Source organism: Rhododendron vialii, chromosome 6a, assembly GCF_030253575.1.
Source record: "Rhododendron vialii isolate Sample 1 chromosome 6a, ASM3025357v1".
Classification (NCBI taxonomy): domain Eukaryota; kingdom Viridiplantae; phylum Streptophyta; class Magnoliopsida; order Ericales; family Ericaceae; genus Rhododendron; species Rhododendron vialii.
The window spans coordinates 29,480,423-29,498,879 of record NC_080562.1 but is presented as its reverse complement, the minus strand read 5'-3'; the positions used below and the strand labels follow the sequence as shown (position 1 = coordinate 29,498,879).

Sequence of the window (18,457 nt, the reverse complement as noted above, 5' to 3'; positions counted from 1 at the left end):
AGTAAAGTTTAGGATGGATTATAGTAAAGATTCTATAAATTAGAGGCCATAAAACTACGGTAACTACCCTTATCTTTTCTCTTCATATTTTCCCTCCCTTTGTAATAGGAAAACATCTAGTTTAATGTTCACTATTTTCTTACAAACTTGATTCATTGCGGTACTTAAAGTGTAGATATCTAACATATCCTAAAAATGGATAAGACATCCTCGGATCCTGAATTTTAATTCTCTCCGCAATTATCTTTATATCTTACAACCTATTTGGTATAATATGAACATTTTTAGATTACAAGCTGTTTATGCATACAAAGCCAAAATTGAAGGAAATGTAGAGTTACACATGCTATCCTTTTTATGGCTTGAGGGGACAAAAATATCTCTGCCCTCTTATGTCTTCCTTTGGCTGTGAGGAGGGTGTTTTGGTAGTTACACATGCTGCCAGTGGTGGCTCCCGCAATTCTGGTGTGCAGTGTCAAATGATTTAAATTTTACTTTGATAGGTTTTCCAACTTTTCCCTCAATATCCTTTTTTCCTTCCGTGTTTCTTCCATTTTTGCGGTTTGTGTTGGTAAAGTCATGCATGGCCCGAAACGAATGAACACGTATAAGTATCAAAATTGAGATCGACGAAGGGCGAAGAGAAATGGGGACCTGAAAGGCAAAGAGAGAGACAAACTGCTCCTGATGCCAGAGCTTCTTCTAGTACAGATCTACTTGTGCCATTGCTGCAGATTCTTGGCTGTGAACAGTGATTGCAGAGGGTTTTGGGCAATATAAAACTTGTATTCGAGGCTATGGGAGTCGATTTTGTGTGAGGCCTGTTATGGCTTTGAAACCAAACTGTAGGGTTTCGATTTTTGGGTGTTTCGAACTCGGTTCAAGGTGCATACGAGATGGGTTGCTGTTTTTCAGAAGTTTGGTGAGGGATTTAGGGCTTGGAAGCAAGAGATTTGAGCGATTTGAGAGAGGGAGAGATGAGGGATTGCAATTTAGGGTTTTTCAGTGGTGAAGGTGTAGGGAATTTGGGGATTTTGGCATATATAGTAAGGAGAGAGGGGGGCATCCAAACAGTACCCCTCTTTTATCGTCTCCAAACAGTGGAGAGAAAGAAGAAGTTACACTTCCAAAATAGACAAATGAGATGAAATTACATTGCCAACTCTCCACATGTGAACAGGGCCTGATTTATAAACTGTCAACCGTTTGAATTAGAACAAAATACACAAAATGGAACAAGCTAAGCTGACAAATATAGAGTAGCAAACTAAAGCTATTGAGTCTTCCCGATTTCATGGGTTGGTGTTAAAGTGATATATTGAGAATATTTACCTCCCTGCTATACACCATCTCAGTTCCGGAGCATAGACAACTTTTGAGCATTTTCAACATAATTCCCTAGTTTGCTCAATAACACCTGGTGAACCTTCTGGAGGTGGGCTGAAAGGAGAAACACTAGTGATTAACACAGGCTCTTAAGTCTCAAGGATAGGAAACAATGCAAATATAGAAGGGATCCAAAGAGAATTGAAACAAAACTGGCAAGTAAGATTACATACAAGTGCAGTTTCCTAGAGTCAATAAAAGCAAAACATGGGAATTCTTCCATATAAACACGTACTAGCCATCCTCCTGGTGAATGTCCAATTAAGGATAATGTTCCACCAACCATAAAATTTTCTCAATTATTAATTTTACCCGCAAAAGTTGTTTGCTTTGACACATACTTATATTTTCAAGATTGCACATAATTTAGGTTACATAAGTTAACTATGCCACTTTTACTTTTCAGAAAAACACAAAAATAAAGGTCACAGCATGCAGTTATGAAATGGATTTCTGGGGAATCACTCCTAAGCATTAAGTTGAATCACTTGAATCCAAAGATCTTGACATTGGACAGTTACAGTTGCTTTGTGGAATAGCCAACAACGAATAAGAGATGACATGCATTTCAGAAAAAGAAAAAAGGAATAAGATGAAGGGAATTTTTTACTCTTGGAGAGAAATGCATAGAACTAAAAACATCACCAAACAAAAGTGCGAAACAGCGCGTGCAGACATGCATGTATGAATTTACATCCCTCTTGGCATAGGTATATGCTGTAAAAAGCTATCCTCAGTTCAAAAAAACTTTGGTATCATTTAATCTGCCACATATGAATGTCTGTCCGTGAGGATTCACATAAAGATGGTGTCTTTCCTCAAACTCTAGTTGCCAAATGAAGTGACCCGTGACCTTTTAAGGGAATGAGAATTTGTTTGTTGGTCTAATGCATGTTACAAATAGGGAACATGAAAATCTTTGTTTGTAGTAGTCCAACAGAAAAGGCTCTGGTAAATACCAAAGGCTAACACCACAAAACACCCAATTGAAACCCCAAGGGGAATGGTATACACTACACATAAAGAAAGGTATTTCTAATAGAAACAAAGTCGCCACCACAAGAAGTCATTGAGGACCCTTAAAGAAATTACAATTTAGTGTGTTCACTGCACATGGTGGGAGTCTACTAATGGTTTTACTACCCCGATTTTCAACATGGGCAGTTTTCAAGAGTGTATGTTAACAACACCATGTATTTGGCAGTTCAAAATTTCAAGGAAAGCAGCTCCAGTTAGAGGTTGTGACAAACCTGCAGCCAGTTTCTTCGCTTCATTGACAGCTTCATCAACCCTCTTCATATAGCTTCCCACAAGAGTTTTGGCTTAGCGAGCACAAACTGAACCTTGCTCAAAAGTGCCACATACACCTTTGTGTTCACGAATATTTGATTCTGTGAGAATATTGACAACATCTATTCTCTATAGATTTCATACAAAAAAAATATTGTTGATTAAAAAATCAAGAAAAAAGTTGAGAGAATATCGTTAAAAAAGCTAAATCTTATTAGAGGTCCATTCGCAGATAATATTGGGGGCAGTAGTCCACTCTTCTTCAGAAACCTTGAAAAAGGTATAGGACAAGATCAAGTTGTTGATACCATCCATTTTAGGATCAATTTCAAACTCGGGGTCTATATAAAAAATATACCTGTAAATGAAAATCATTAAATAAACAGCAAAAGGGCTTTATTGGAAAACGTTGCTCAAAACAAGGAGTTTGTTACTCACCGGAATGTCAATCTGCTCTCCTCTCCAGGAAGAAGTCGTCGTTCCGATCTTATTAAAGTACACTGCGGCCTGAAAAGCATCACAATCTAATCACTTCCTTTCTTAGGAGTTACTGGAATATGGACAGAAATGAATTCGTTTATCAAAGTTATACTCAGAGAGTTCATAGGTGTCCTTCATGAAGATTAACAATTCACATCGAGCAAGATGGCACTAAAATTTCAAAACCATGAGCCCTGCAGCCCAAGTTATGAAGAACCTAAAGAAACTATGAAGAAAGAAATATCATACAAAATCTCAGTTTAGTTATTTTCTTCTTTAAAGATACTTGGAACTTAGAATTCAACTGGACACTGGGAACCTCATCTATTTCATTCTTCGGAACTCAACCACCAAATCTGAGGTTGATGCCACAATATTTTAATTTAACTGATTTAACAGGTTTTGTAGCAATCTGCAATAAGCCTAATGAGATCAGTGAATTTGCTAATAATCTAACAACAAACGACAGAAAATTACAAGACCATATAGTTTAACTAATCAATTCATTCATGTTTTCTTTGTAAAACTCCAACCATTAACCTATAAATTGCCACCGCTCACTCTGTTCAGAACAACATAGAAACCATGCACATATGATCCTGTTAAACCACTTATCCATCTCTCCCTTAGACTGCCACTCAAATTCATCCCCCATGTGTATTAGCTGAGTATACCTTCGTATAAAACTCCGGCATGCTTTATAAATGAAAGGATCCCGTCATCTAGGCAGACACATATATTAAGTTAAATCCCACACGCTGAAGAAATGCCCCACACAGAAGAAACGAATCACAGAGGCTTACCCATAGATGATGGAAAAGAAACCAGTCTCATTGTGAAATCAATTGCATCTGTGTTGACTAGGTGAAATATGTTTCCTGTGTAGTGCTTGTTTTAACTTTCCCTTCCAAATGTAATGAGCTAGAATAGCCAACGGTAACAATTCCAAACTCCAAAATCTGGGCGATATTTAAAGTGTTTAAGTTCTCGTTTAAACAATTTGATGTCTAAGTACAAACTAATACTCTTGCCTTAGATAAAATTGATTAAAAATCAATGGAGATAATATGCCCATGAACCGTGAACATTAATTTGATTATGCTCAGATAAATTAACTATCCTCCGGATATGTAAACTTAAGTTCTAATTTAAGTTAATTCTGACAATTATAAATTCCTTTGCAAATCAAAAAAGGCAAAGATGGAGAAGGTCCAACTCCACTCTCAAATAAAACTAATCAGTGCATTTGATGCATGCATTTCCAGCTACCAATTAACAAAAAAGATGCCAAATATGTTTCGGCCATATGCAGCGAAAAGCTTACAAATGGACAATTGATAAGTCCTCAAAGTTAAGCTACTCCTACAATGGTATTTGATATGCAGTATCAAGTTCCAAATCAACCAGAAGTCTTCTCCAACATGGGCCTACGCAGCTGATTTACAAAAAAGTATATATGTAGGTAATGAGGATATGAGAACAGCAACACCAGACCATACAAGCTATGAGAATGACAGGAAAGGAAAATAATACAGAACATGAGTACGGACAGAAAATATCCAAACTGCAAATAGATAAGAGTATGATACTGGAGCACAAAGAGACCACAGGTGCATTAGAAACAGATTAGTAATACAGACAGCGATAGCAAATACTCAAACCTTTGAAAGCAAGAGAGAGGAAGATACGAATTGTTGCACTTCATCACTTACGAACATCAAGACTATTGGATCATATAGCAATTCCCTATTCAATCCATCCGGCCATTTCATTGTTAAAATTATGACAAGTGTATAACCAAGACTCTATAGTCCTGTGCTGGAAGGGAAAGTGTAGTAGCAATGAATGTGATATTTGCGCAACCTATGCACAATGGAAGGTTATAGTTGATCATGGCCCTGAATAATATCAAGTTATCAACTACTTCAACAAGAAATGTTGAAATGAATTTGACACAACAGGCATCCTGATGCAGGAACCTCGTGCGTGCATGTTTACATGTCCGACTACTCCAGAAAAATGATCCTTCCTTTAATATGTCTCATTGGGTGGAAATAAGCACTTAACACAAAGTTCACGTCCCAAGTACATTGGCGATATGTATCATTGTGTGGAATTTCATTCATCGCAACCATATTTACGTTGTTTTTCTGAACAAAGTAACCAAAAGCTCTGAAAGCGATGCTACGTAAGCTGTTTATACAGAAATTTTCCAGATTGCATTCGTCGAAGTCTAGACTCATATTATTTCACTAAGCATAAGTACAGTAATAGTTTGTGTTATTGATCTTCCCCTGAAACCACCCTAAGGAACAACTAAGACATAATTATGCAAAATACCTTTTCAACCAAACCCAACATGATTGAGACAGGGCTCTTGCAAATACTGCTTCTTGGATGCAAGGGAAATAAGAGAACTGGTAAGCTCTTTGATGGAATGAGAGTTTTCATTAGTTAACCTTCCTGATCATGCAATGGCTCCACAAGCAAATAGCCGCCCCAAAACACATTGAAGAGCAATTAAAGAATTAACAATAAACAGAACAGCTACCTCACCAAAGCCGGCATCTAAACATTAAAAAACTCTTCCCCACCTGGCCCTTCATTGAAGAAAAAACCTCCAACAGATCAACAATCAGTTTCAGCAATGCATCAACTCTGATGCTAGTAATTGCACCACCTAAAATGGTCAAATCCTTGTCTTGCACACTGTAGACGTAGAGAAAACACAAAGGCCATGAGTTGGTGTATTCCAATGGAGAAAATATTACATAAGACATGAAGCACATCTACATTGAAAGATCAACTGTGTTCAGTGATCTGTGAGTAACACAAGCTGAACAAAAGCACTTCTTAAATCACTATACAATTCCTCACTTCGTCTTAAGTCGTTAGCAGGTGTGATAATCTTCTGTTTTCCTCTTTTTGGCTATTTTGTCCGGGGTTTTGTGGTAAAATCAGATCATGCCTGACAATTCATATGTGTTTTCCCCCAAATCTGCCCATTTGTGATCTCAGCATCGCCGAGAGAGAGAGGATTTGCATACAGATACCAGATTTTGGATACAAATACCAAATTTCGATAGGTACATGTTAGAAATATTGGATACAAATACCAGTAGACATAAACATAAACATAGATGATAGAGACAGAGAGCGAGAGAGAGAGAGAGAGAGAGAGAGAGAGAGAGAGAGAGACAGAGAGAGAGAGAGAGAAGGGTACTAGGTCGATTGTGGGCTGGTTCTGCAAATCCAAGAGAGAGAGAGGAAGAGGTCGGGAAGAGTTGAAATGATTCAAACACGGCTGGGGTGGACGGTGTGGTGTGTGAGAGTTGCAGTGATGGAGGTTACGATGGCAAAGGAGAAAAGATGACGATCACGTTGAGGATGATGATGAGGAAGTCGGTGGAGATCAGGTGGTTTTGGCACACACACACACACACACACACAGAGAAGTGGACAAGACAGAAAGAGGAGAAGTCACTGTCGATTGCACAGATCAGGCGGTTAAGCTCCGTCGTAACTTGAGCTATGAGTAAGCTACAAATGAGGGCAATGCACTGATCTGATTTTCTCAAGAAATTGTACAAATGATGTTGGGCACTGTACCACTTAGATCGACATTCTTTTTAATAATGATAAGTGCATTATTCTAACTTTTCCAATTTCCATTGCTTTTCTCAAGTGAAAAACCCGACGCAATAAGGTTTGTTCCAGATTGAGACAGTAAACAACTATAATGATTTGAGAATATGCATAGAGAGGGGCAAAAAAGGATCAGAGGATATGCTAGAATTATAAACTATAACTCGTGGAATGGCGATTCGTAGTTAATGGGCCTTGACTTTACTAAGGCTGAGCAGTAGGGCGCGCCCAACTCATAATTGGAGAGTTCGTAGGTTCAATTCCTACTGGATGCATGCTAATGGAACCCTCTACTACGTCTATAGAAATATCTAATTCTCTATCTTATTGTATAGATTAATATTGTAATGTGTGTGAGACCTGATGCCTTTGCAAAACCAAAATTTGAAGCATGGTTTTCCCCCATGGATATAGTATAAGATAGAAATATATCGATTTTCTTTTATTATAACTATAATAATCTAAACTTTTTATATAGGCATTGTCAAGTTCCTAACTGCTTTACTGAACTTACCTTTAAAGCACGTGAAGAAGTCAGAGGAGATAGAGCTTGACCCTGGAGAACAGAGCTGAAAGAAAAACTATCAGATCAAAGCCGGAGATTTTGCAAACTTGCAAGAATGAGAGACAAAGACTTTAAACTGCAACTAGAGGGGCTTGACCCTTTTCTAAGCCACGTTTAAGGTCCTAGGCCACAAGCAATGAAGCACATTCCAGTCAAGCGAAACATTAATTACACTATACTATGTGTGCTACTTTCTTCTTAGATGATTCATTATATGCGACTAATTTAGTTTGCCTCTTCTCACTTAGAAACAGAGGCCAACAACCACAATTGAAGGAAGAAAGATGTTGATGATAATTATCAAATTCTCACAAGGCTGAATGAGAAATTTTCCATTGTCCGGACTAAACGTTAATAGGAAAACAATAATACTGAGATTCTATGACATTACTTGACCAAGCTTTCAGTGCATATATATGACTCGTGCACGTGCTATGCATGTGGAGCAGCCAAAGGGGAATTTTTGGTATGAGCTTTAATGATGAATGCTTAGTTGCAGGGAGCTCCTAAGGGGGTGCCACTCCCATCATGGAAGCCCGCTTTTGCGCTCTCAACTAAGGAACTTGACGGGAGCCCGCTCCCATTGAGATGGGAGCTCGGTCTTTTCAAAGATGGGAGCCTTTGTATGATCTTTGTATCGAGAAACAGGGATTTATCACTTCGCTTTATTAATTGGTCTTTGATGAACTCATATATCTAGCCCAAGTAATGATATCTTGAAAAGAAAATCATACTATATTTAACACTAGCCCATTCTTACACTCATGGAGGACTTGGCCGATATTTTTAGTTTCTAAAATGATTGTACTTTTAAAGTAAATAATCTATGCTACATTATTTTCATAATATATGTACACGCTCCCAACCTTGGGAGCTTCTATATTCCCTCACTCCCACGCTCCCGCCCCCACTTCTGCTTCCGCACCCGCTTCGTGCAACTATGGATGAATGTGACCAAATAGTCCTCAAATAATTACTTAAAAGCCACAATAACAGTGACAAATTGAATTGAATGCCAATCTTATGTGCATTACCATAGGCCGAGAAAACAATTCCACCGCTCCAAGTATATTGATTTTTCCAAGGGATGGCTAAGTCGAAGGATGTGATGGGTTTGATCACATGAAAGCCGAATTCCTTCTCCAATGGGATTGGGAATAGAACCCAATTAGCAACAACTTACACTTCTACTTATCAAACAACAATGAAAAAAACACTTCTACTTAATCATAAGCCACAACCTCGGTACCTCCGAGAAAGTTCTTTTGAAGAAAGAAATCTAGAAATCTATAGGTGTAGCTTCCATTCCAACAAGGTACCATGTACTAATTTTATGTTGTCTTTTTAACTATAACCACTGTCCATATAAGGTATTCACAGCTAAATGCCAAATTTGAGTAATTATTGCCATAACTGGGAGTGCAATGCATAAATTATTTTTCCATTTCCTCGAGAACACCATTCTTTTAGAAACGAAAATAGATGACTTCAGCTCAGAAGTTGGGACGCATTAAAAAGGCAGTAGATGAACCTGGGGAGGATTCTGCAGTGTTTTCTTTTCTTGAGGATTATCAGGGCCTGAAAATGGCACACGCAGTTTTTCTTGCTCCTTGGCTGATCTTCTGGTGCCTAAAATCATGTAAAAAAGCAATTTTTTTCTCAGCCATAAAAAAACAATGTTAGGAGTTAACCAACTAAAAAGGATAATATTAGAACAATTCCACAATCATAAATTGAAGTATATCATTGAAAAAGCCAAAAATTGTGATAGGACACTTAGAGCATGTACTCCAATGAAAATGTAAAAATGCTGATCAACAATGCATTTTTTTTTATTTTACCTACTCACACCTCTCTCAACACTATTTTACCTAACTCCAATTAAAATATATATTTTTCACTCATTTTTTATTATTTTTATTGTTTAAAGAGAGGAGAAAGGAGGGAGGAGAGAGAGAAAGAAATAATAAAAAAAGAAAGAAGTATGAATAGTGCATAGGTAAAAATAGAGAACAACTATTCATAAATGCATTTTAGCTCATCTGGTGTAGACTATTTTTTTATGTTTCTCTTAGGTAAAATAGCAAAAAATGTATTTAAGCTCATCTAGTATACTTGCTCTTAAAGCATTATTTATTTCCCTCAATCTATATATATTAATTCCTGCGAAGAGAAAACTATCAAATGTTCCAATTCAAAGAAAAGTTGCAGTTTTGCATTTAAAGAGAGCAAATATTCGTCAAAACTACTTCATAAACACATAGAAACGGCAGTAAAATGACAAAGCAAAGGTCTCTAAACATTAATGTAAGCAGTGTAACTCTGTAAAAATCAATGCATAATCATTTTTTATAAGAAAAAAGATTTTATTAACTTGAGCCCGATGAACAAGCCAATAAGGAGAATATCATTGTCAAATAAGTACATCCCAACAATGTCGACAAATACAACCTGTAACAAGAGATGGACTAAACAACACCAAAAAGCAGCAACTTGTTTCTAGATCATCTATGATGCTTACAACTATTACCATAAGTGATGAAATAATACCCATTTTAGTCTTCTGAACCTTATCGAATAAGTGACACATCTCAGCACTAAATCATTTGATCCTCCTCATGTTTTTGACACCTTTAAGGCAGCCGCTGGTAAAGTTCTGATATTGTAAGATACAAAGATATGTCTGAATGGAATCCTTTGTCTTCGACACCTTCAAACCAAAACAAGGAACCCTACTTTTGAATTTGTAATTCCAATCCACGCTAGTTTCTCTACAGCCATTGCTATTAGAAGAAGTTTTTTTTTTCTCGTTATTGAAATATGTCTAGAACTTGGAAGTAACTTCTGGAGGAGATCCTAGACTTGCATGAGAATGTGAAGAAAAAGGAATTATATAATAGTTGATTAATGCCATTGCACCATGTGTTCACATGAATCCGTGACAAAAATGCCATTTTGTTCAAGGAAAAATGTAACCATAGCTGAGAAAAAACCAAAACAGAGACATAAATCCAATTTTAAAATCACTAAAAGACCTTGAAATGTAACACATATATATCCAACTGGTTACCAGGCAAAGCACTTGACTTTGCACACCACTAACCAAATTCAAGAAACAAAGAAGACAGGAAGTGAGTGTTGTCTCGCATACAAATAGATAGGGATCAAACAATGACCTGATTATCTCTGAGAGAATTGACATGATCTCTTCGGTTGCAGTTGACAATAAAGTATTTAGAGATGTTAGCTAACAAAATTGTTCAACATTTTTTTGCAGGTTGGAGAGATCCTCAAATGATCGCTCTCCTCTCTAAACTTTCAAGCTTGTAAATTTCCTAAAAAAATCATCTATCTAGACATTTCCACAATGCTGCAGACCCTGAATGAACTGATTGATGAGTATATTGATGTGCCAATAAGAGATCCAAGGCATCCAGTAAACATGGAAAAAGGACCAGACATTTTTGTCGGACAACATAGGTACATATAGGGTAACAATGCTATCCAACTAGTTTAATAACTTAAAAGGAACATCTTAATCATACATAAAGTCTCAACTTCGGAGGCGATAGTACAAACGCAGATGCCTCTATTACCCTTTTCACTTTTATTATTTTTAAAAAGGCCAAGTTGCACTATATGTCCCGATGAAGCATGGACGAGACCGATGGTTGGGGGAATACAGACATACAAAGAGGGGGGCAGTGAGGAGTTGGGTTGGTTGGTTCCAATAGGAGCAATTCATCAAACCCCATAAATGCAATGAGCATTTTTTCTGTCTTCTTGTTGTGGCTAGACTTCGTTCACCTCATCATCGTGATTCAATGTGGCTAATCCAGTTTTCGCCACAAAACAATCTCAAACTAACACTAAAACCTATTTATGGCACATATCAAACTCCTCAGCATGATTTCAAAATTCACCACAAATGAGAGATACAAAAAGCATAAAATCTAAAATCCTGGAAACTTACCGGTAAAAATCTCCAACCGAAGCTTTTAATGTGGAATCAAGGGGATACATAGACTTTGGTTGAAATTGGATGTGTTCAGAGCAAGATTACTATAAGCAAATATTTTCAAAATCTAACATTTCAAATAAATAGCCGACCCCAAGTGATTGGGACATAAGACTCAGTTTGGTTTGGTTAAATGTTCAAAGAGACCATAAGACCTCTACAAAAAAATAACGTTTTATGAAAACGAAAAGGAAGAAAAAAAACCACACACAAATAGAAATACAAATTGTGTGAGTGTGGATTGAAAGAAGGTTGACACTAAATACAAATTATGCATTAACCACTAATATTTTCGAAGACAATCCTTTTAAGTAATGGGCAAAGCAAGAGCCAAAATAGTGGCCCCAAAGTACAGGAAAAAAAAAAAAAACAATCATACATTAAACAGTGAGTGTGAAAACTTTCATACCTGACCCTAGTGCAAGTAAGCCACCTTCGGAGGAGCTGAAACAAAGCATTAATCAACATAAAAAATACAAATGAAAGAAATGCCAAACTATTTGCTGTGGTTAGTATGCTTACAGTGACCAAATTATAGTTCCAACTCCAAACAATGAAAAAGAAGCCTTTATTTTAACCACCATCTATTTTCAAGCCCACCTACACCGAACCGAAAGGGGATCCTGCACCCAAAAAGAAACTAGTAAAGATAGAAAGCCCTTTACCTCCATTCCATCCATTACAGCAATGGGCAGTCAAGTGTTAGAAGTAAGAAGTTACAGACTGTAAGTCCAGGTGAGGAAGAAGAAGGAACACCGGCGCTTAAAAACAAAATTATCGAAATCAGTCAAAGTTCACCCAGTAGTCTCAGCATGGGGAGAAAAAATAGCAGGGGCCTTTGAGTCCTTCGGCTATAACCAAAAGTTCAGTTCCTACTTGTTCTCTTCTGTACAAACACAAGCCCAAAAGTAACTGCAAAGCTACAGCACAACTGCAACATAGAACCTAATTAAATTACAGGCACAATCAATAGTTCAACCAAACTCCTACAAGATATGAAAAACCAAAGTAACTCTGTCCTTGAAAGATTACCTTAGAACACTTGTTTGGATTTTCCTCACAAGGAAAGTTAACACATTTATGATTCCAGCAGAGAGCTCCACAAACATAGATTTGTTCCTAAAACACAGGGTCATGCACAAACCTGCACACACATAACACCAGCTTTTTCAGAATTTCAACAATGAAACATAATTTGGTGTGCTTGTCCGTTGTACCAGACAACACCAGCTACCTTCAAAAACAACATCAGTAAAACATAATCCAAAGTTAGAGAAACATGCTAGGCTTCAACATGCAAACGAAGACATACACATTTCTTATTTTCTTCCATCATTTCCTTTTCCAAGCACACATCATGTGAAAGCAATCAACGGCAATGATTCCAATTAAGGCTAAAAACTTTGGAATCCCATAAGTAGCTAAATCTCCACGCCTGGAAAGAATCTACATCCACTCTTATCTAATTCCTGAATAAATACCCACAATTCCACATTTTATCCAAAAGAAAAGCTGCAAACTTCATCAGTCGTAACAACAAAGCATAGCAATAATCAGATCATTGCCAGATCAAGGCCTAGTTCTTTTCATAACTTAGTTATGAGCTTCAAATTTATGTATCAAGGAAAAAGCCTAAATACACATAACATGGGTCCGATCAATCATACGAATGCATTGAATGCTTTAGAATGAGCAATAAAAGCTATGAAAACACCAATGCCCTCAAACTATATAGCAGAGTACGTATCTGTGCAACCTCATGTGTATCTTTCGCACTTTGAATTACAAATACTTCCATTCTACCATCAATCTATCATCTTGAGTAATGATCATCATACATATCACTTCCATATCAATGCTCAATAGATGAGTTACATAACCCATGTTACAAAACAAGGTGCTTGTGCTGTGGCCCTAAACTTGTATAAAAATAAAGGAGCTTTCTCCCTCAGTGCGCAAACCAGCTCCTGTAGGGAACTTATTGCACACACTTGGGAATTGAAAAAAACTGCTTAAAACTTCTTCTAAGATGCTACCGTTTCTATGCTTTCTAGATTTTGCTTCTGGTTTACAAAATTAGGATTAACCCGTCTAAAATCATGACAAAACACAAGGAATATTCGCTGAACACGATCCAATATCTATGAATTATGTTGCACATACAACAAGAAGGAGAATCAACTTCAGATTCTGCTCTAAAGAAAGAGTATTTACCCCTTTAATGTTTTGACAAACTTTACCCCTTTAATGTTTTGACAAACAACCAGAAGGAATCCCTGTTCAACCCAATCCAAAATCCTCTAAGTATACTCAAAATATCAGAGAATTAATGAATATGAGAGATGGTGAGTACTTGACCGGTCATCTTATGCTTAAAAAAAGAGAACAAAAGGGACTTAAATAAACCGCCAATAAATATTATTGCTCTTAACAGTAAAAATAAATGCACCTTTAAATCAGACTTAATTTCAACCAACTTGAAGATAGAATAAGTTCAAGTCAAATACAAACCATCCAATAAATATTTTTCAATGCACCTAATTGGGTAAATCAGGATCATCTCCACCATCTCCTTCATGCTTAACCACTTGAAGTCTCTCATTCTGCCTTCTCTTTCCACGCAGCTGTACCTTACCCATATACTGCCTTGTTTTCTTGGGATCCATCGGTCGGGGTGGCACTGTAAAATAAACACCAACAAATACATTTAACTGCCTAAATTAATACATTTAACTGCCTAAATTATAAGTTATTTTCATTAACAAGAAATACCTGCAATCTGAGCAAAAAAAGAGAAGCTGATAGGCTTTTTCAGCTTCTTTTAGTCTACGAAAAGAAGCTGATAGGCTTTTTAAGCCTCAGGGAGAAGTTTAGGACATGCAATTATATGAAGCAAAAACAAATAAAAAATTGAATTCCATTTCGCACAATATCCATTTGTATTGTTTCAGCTGTGAGAAAAACAGACCTACAGGTGGGCAAAGGTAAGAGAGAGGCACGCATAGTTAATGGTCAGAGAGAGAGAGAGAGAGAGAGAGAGAGATGAGGATCCTTCATCTGCTGAAATATGACACTTGCAAAAGTGAAATACTTAATAACCACCACAGTTGATGCAATACAAAAACACATTCAGTGTGTGAGTATTGATTCCAATTCCAAGCTGGTTAATTCACAAAACAAACGAAACCTCATTAGGGCACCGAAATCGGGCAAGCCCCTGTGGGGATTTAAAGTTTTAGATCTACAAATCCATGAAACCACACTTTTTACAGATGCATATTATACTGAAGAGTACACGATTATACCTTTCGCCGCCGAGGAACAGGGCTTTGTCTCTCATTTTCAGTATCCCAGCACCAAGCGCACTTGAGGTTTTGCGGGGACCACGGTAATGCAATCGACACAGCCTTGGAGCCAGTCGTTGCAGATGAGCGGGCAGATGTGGACAGCAAGCTTTGCTCCCAACGGCAACGTCAATAGAGTAAAATTAAAACCTGCAGGCAAAGGGTTTACAGGACTTTAATGATACACATCGAAATAGAAAAATTGACACCGCACAAAAATATAATGCTACATAAACAGATCACTACAGGAGGCGTGCCCCTTTTAGTAGTACAAGAAATTTCAAGTTTCAACAGTATAAATGTCCAGTTTCCCAGTCACACCAAGTGCGCTTGACATTAACATGTAATGCCTACATGCAACTGTTAAAACCAATATCCAGAAGACTCAACATTGGATGCTATGACCACGGCACATTAGATTGAAATTAAAGATGGTAGGCAGGAGCTGCAGTTTCATACAAAATTGGGTGTACGACAAAACCACTAGAAAGTCTATAAAATAAATAAGATAATCATATTCAGGGGTATATCAACGTTGCTCTACTTACCCAAGTAAAATAATGACCAAAAGCTCAAAAAAAAATTACGACCAAAAGCAAAAAAAAAAGTTCACTAAAGACGAAAACAATACCATACAGTTGTCTTTCTGGTCTAAGTGTTGTCTTATTGACTTTTTTCAATATCGGCCCACATTTTCATACTTTTCCGCTTCCTCTCATTCAGACATTATTAATCTCAAAAAAAATTACAACAAAAAGCTCAAAAAAGAGAGTAAAGAATACCAAAAAAAGTTTTGGACAAAAAGTTGACAAGAACGGAGCGTCATTGAGAAATCACTAGAAAAAGATGGAGAGCGGGGGGAGCCTATGGGCAATCAAGCAAAAGCCAAAATAGTGGCCTCAAAGCAAAAAAAAATAAGAACTTTCACACCTTATGCAATGAGTGCCAAAACTTTCATACCAGACCGTAGCAAATTAGTCCCTATAATACTACAAGTAAGCCAATGCTTTGAAGGAGAAAAAACTAAGCACTACTCAATATGAAAAATGCAAATGAAAAGAAATGCAAAACAATTCACTGTGGTTAGTTTGCTTACAGCTACCACATTTTTGTTCCAACTCTAAGCAATGAAAAATATGCCCTAATCCAGTTTTTCACAACCATCTAATTTCAAGCCCACATGCACCGAACTCAAGCGCGATCCTAGACCTGAAAAGAAACTAGTAATGATGAAAGCCCATTTACCTCCAATCCATGCATAGTTTTAGGCAATGGGCTGTGAAGCGAAAGCTGAGAAAGGGCCTCAAAAGACAAGATGAAATTTTCATAGCTTACATAATGAGTGCAGATTGAATGACTTGACATTCAATACAAAGGATTAGATATTGTGATTAATTTGCATACGATTTCATCGATATGTGGGTAAGAAAGCATTCCTCCCCATACAAATTGAAGGTAAGCCAACGCTTCAAAGGAATAGACATCTAAAAGCATAAGATGATATGACAAATCAATATAGTCATTTGAAAATAGGTAGAAAAGAAAATAAGAAATGGAAAGAGATGCCAAACAATTCATTATGGTTTGTCCCGATACGAGGACCCGTTTATAGTTTAGACTGCAAACACAAAAAGAGAAATCCAAATCAAGCAGTACTTCGCCATCATCTAATTTGAAGGCCAACTACACTGAACCCAAATAGTATCTTGCACCCAAAAAGAAACTAGTAAAAAAAAAGAGCCCTTTTAATACATTGAAGGTTCCCCCCAACAATTAAAAACTTGAAACAACTTCTACTTAATAGTTATGTAAGGCTACATAAACAAAAGGCCCTCAAACTACCATGATCCCCCCAAATTGAACTTGTATGGGTTGACCATAGTAGAAACAAAAACTCAAACAAGGATGCAAAGTTGTTGGCCTAAGGGTTTTTCCACATTAGTCAGCATTCATAGACATCCACAATCACCATAAGTGAAAAAGTCATCAAGTACATAACTCCATTTATGAATTGGACATTTATGCATCTCACAGTTATATTTCTGACGACACTCCTTTAATGTAATAGGCAGTCAAGCAAAAAGCCAAAATATTGGCCTCACATGACAAAAGAAAAAAAAACTACTATACCTTATGCAATGAGTGTGAAAACATTCATATGAATCATACCTAACCGTAACACATTATTCCCTCTGATATTGCAAGCAAGCAAATGCTTCAAGGACCAGAAACAAAGCATTAGTCAATATGGAAAATGCAAAAAAAAAAAAAAATGGCAAACAATCCACAGTGGTTGGTATGCTTACACCGACCAAAATGTAATCCAACAAAGATTTTCACCACCACCTAATTTCAAGCCCACCTGCACCGAACCCAAAAGGGATCTTGCACCCAAAAAGACTATGAAAAAGGGTCCTATATTCATCTACATGAACATGAATTACCATTAAATTAACTCCAACCGGTCAAAAACCCATAAAGAGCAACACATTAGAATCACTCAAAATTTCTTAAAAAATATAAATTACATGCAAAAAGAAAAAATGCACAAAGTCAACATTTTGGCAAATAAGTTTTCGACCACAAGTCACAAACCCTAATAACCTACTAAAATAAGTCCCTTCTTCCCAGAGCAAAAAGGTGAAACCAAATAAACCCTAATAAGCCACCAGAAACCCGAGTAACCTACTAGAATGAAGAGGCAGAAGAGAAGACAATAATACCGTCTTCCTCATCTTTGTCGTCGCTGATGGAGTCACCGTCAACCGGTTCTTTCTCATCCTCTTCAGCATCAAGTATCGAGTTCATCTACACGAAACAAGCGAAGAGAAAAAAAAAATGAGCGCCACAGATTTCGTAGCGAAAGTTTAAGAAATCCACATTTTCATGGAGTGAGAGTGGAGGTTTTATCTGAGATTCGGTTGTTTCCGGCCATTTTATGGAGAGAAAATTAGGGCACGAAGAACCCAAGGATTTGTGGGCAGGTGTGATTCGAGCGAAAACCCTAAGAGATCACAGATGCTTCTGAATGAGAAGAATCAGTAATGTCGCGATTTAGAGAGAGGGATTGAGGGAATTTGTTTCGGGCGGTGCAGTCCCACTCTCACCACGTCCTCCACCCCATGTATAAATGGAGAACATGTACAGTGCTGCAACAAAAACCAATAAACAGCAACACATTAAAATCACTCAAATTTGTAAATATACATATATACACACACACACGAACCACCACATTACATACATAAAGATAAAATGCACAAAATCAACATATCACCCAATAAGTTTTCCACAAGTTGAAGAGATGGCACAAACAAGAGTATACAGTGGGAAAAACAAAACAACAAAGCAGAAGAGAAGGCCATAATACCGTCTTCCTCATCTTCGTCGTCGTTGACGACGGGGTCACCGTCGATGGGTTCTCTCTCGTCCTCTTCAGCATCGAGTTCATCTGCACGAAACGAGTGAAGAGAAAGAAAACAAAAAGTGAGCACCACAGATTTCGTAGCGAATGTTTCGGAAATCTAAATTTTCGTGGAGTGAGAGTGAGAGTGGGGTTTTCACCTCCGTCGTCTTGGATTCGGATGTTTCCGGCCATTTTCTGGAGAGAAAATTGGGGCACGAAGAACCCTAGGGTTTGTGAGCAGGTGTGTGATTCGAGAGCACAGATGCTTAACGAGAAGAATCTGTTGTCGCGATTTAGAGAGAGAGAGAGAGAGAGAGGGAATT

The 18,457-nt window shown here is 37.3% G+C and overlaps 1 protein-coding gene and 1 pseudogene across 2 annotated transcripts; both read right to left on the bottom strand.

The window, feature by feature from the left end:
• LOC131328607 (E3 ubiquitin-protein ligase ATL41-like) overlaps positions 1 to 5,865 on the bottom strand; it is a 21,408-nt pseudogene extending 15,543 nt beyond the window's left edge.
• LOC131328841 (uncharacterized) lies at positions 5,775 to 18,457 on the bottom strand. 2 transcript variants are annotated; one of them, XM_058361788.1, is made up of 13 exons: positions 18,293 to 18,457; positions 18,099 to 18,179; positions 17,836 to 17,877; positions 17,452 to 17,536; positions 14,787 to 14,878; positions 14,690 to 14,749; positions 13,896 to 14,064; positions 12,417 to 12,528; positions 11,907 to 12,315; positions 11,794 to 11,828; positions 8,898 to 8,995; positions 7,316 to 7,370; positions 5,775 to 5,865 (listed from the first exon to the last, which is right to left on the bottom strand). In XM_058361788.1, the coding sequence occupies exons 2-9, from the start codon at positions 18,177 to 18,179 to the stop codon at positions 12,192 to 12,194; spliced, it is 765 nt and encodes a 254-aa protein (XP_058217771.1). In that variant the 5' UTR covers positions 18,293 to 18,457; the 3' UTR covers positions 5,775 to 5,865; positions 7,316 to 7,370; positions 8,898 to 8,995; positions 11,794 to 11,828; positions 11,907 to 12,191. The 2 variants fall into 2 exon arrangements, with proteins under 2 accessions (XP_058217771.1, XP_058217772.1); XM_058361789.1 differs by lacking the exons at positions 5,775 to 5,865; positions 7,316 to 7,370; positions 8,898 to 8,995; positions 11,794 to 11,828; positions 11,907 to 12,315 and adding an exon at positions 13,599 to 13,660 and having other exon boundaries at positions 12,459 to 12,528; positions 13,922 to 14,064.

Bases quoted from the DNA above. Each gene is read 5' to 3' on its own strand.
- LOC131328841 (XM_058361788.1), bottom strand. From the start codon at position 18,179: ATGAACTCGATGCTGAAGAGGACGAGAGAGAACCCATCGACGGTGACC. The intron at 14,879-17,451 runs GTATTATTGTCT...CTTTGCCTGCAG, and splicing joins CGACAAAGATGAGGAAGACG to GTTTTAATTTTACTCTATTG. The intron at 12,316-12,416 runs GTAATCTTTCAA...TCTATGTTGCAG, and splicing joins ATCCAAACAAGTGTTCTAAG to TTGTGCTGTAGCTTTGCAGT.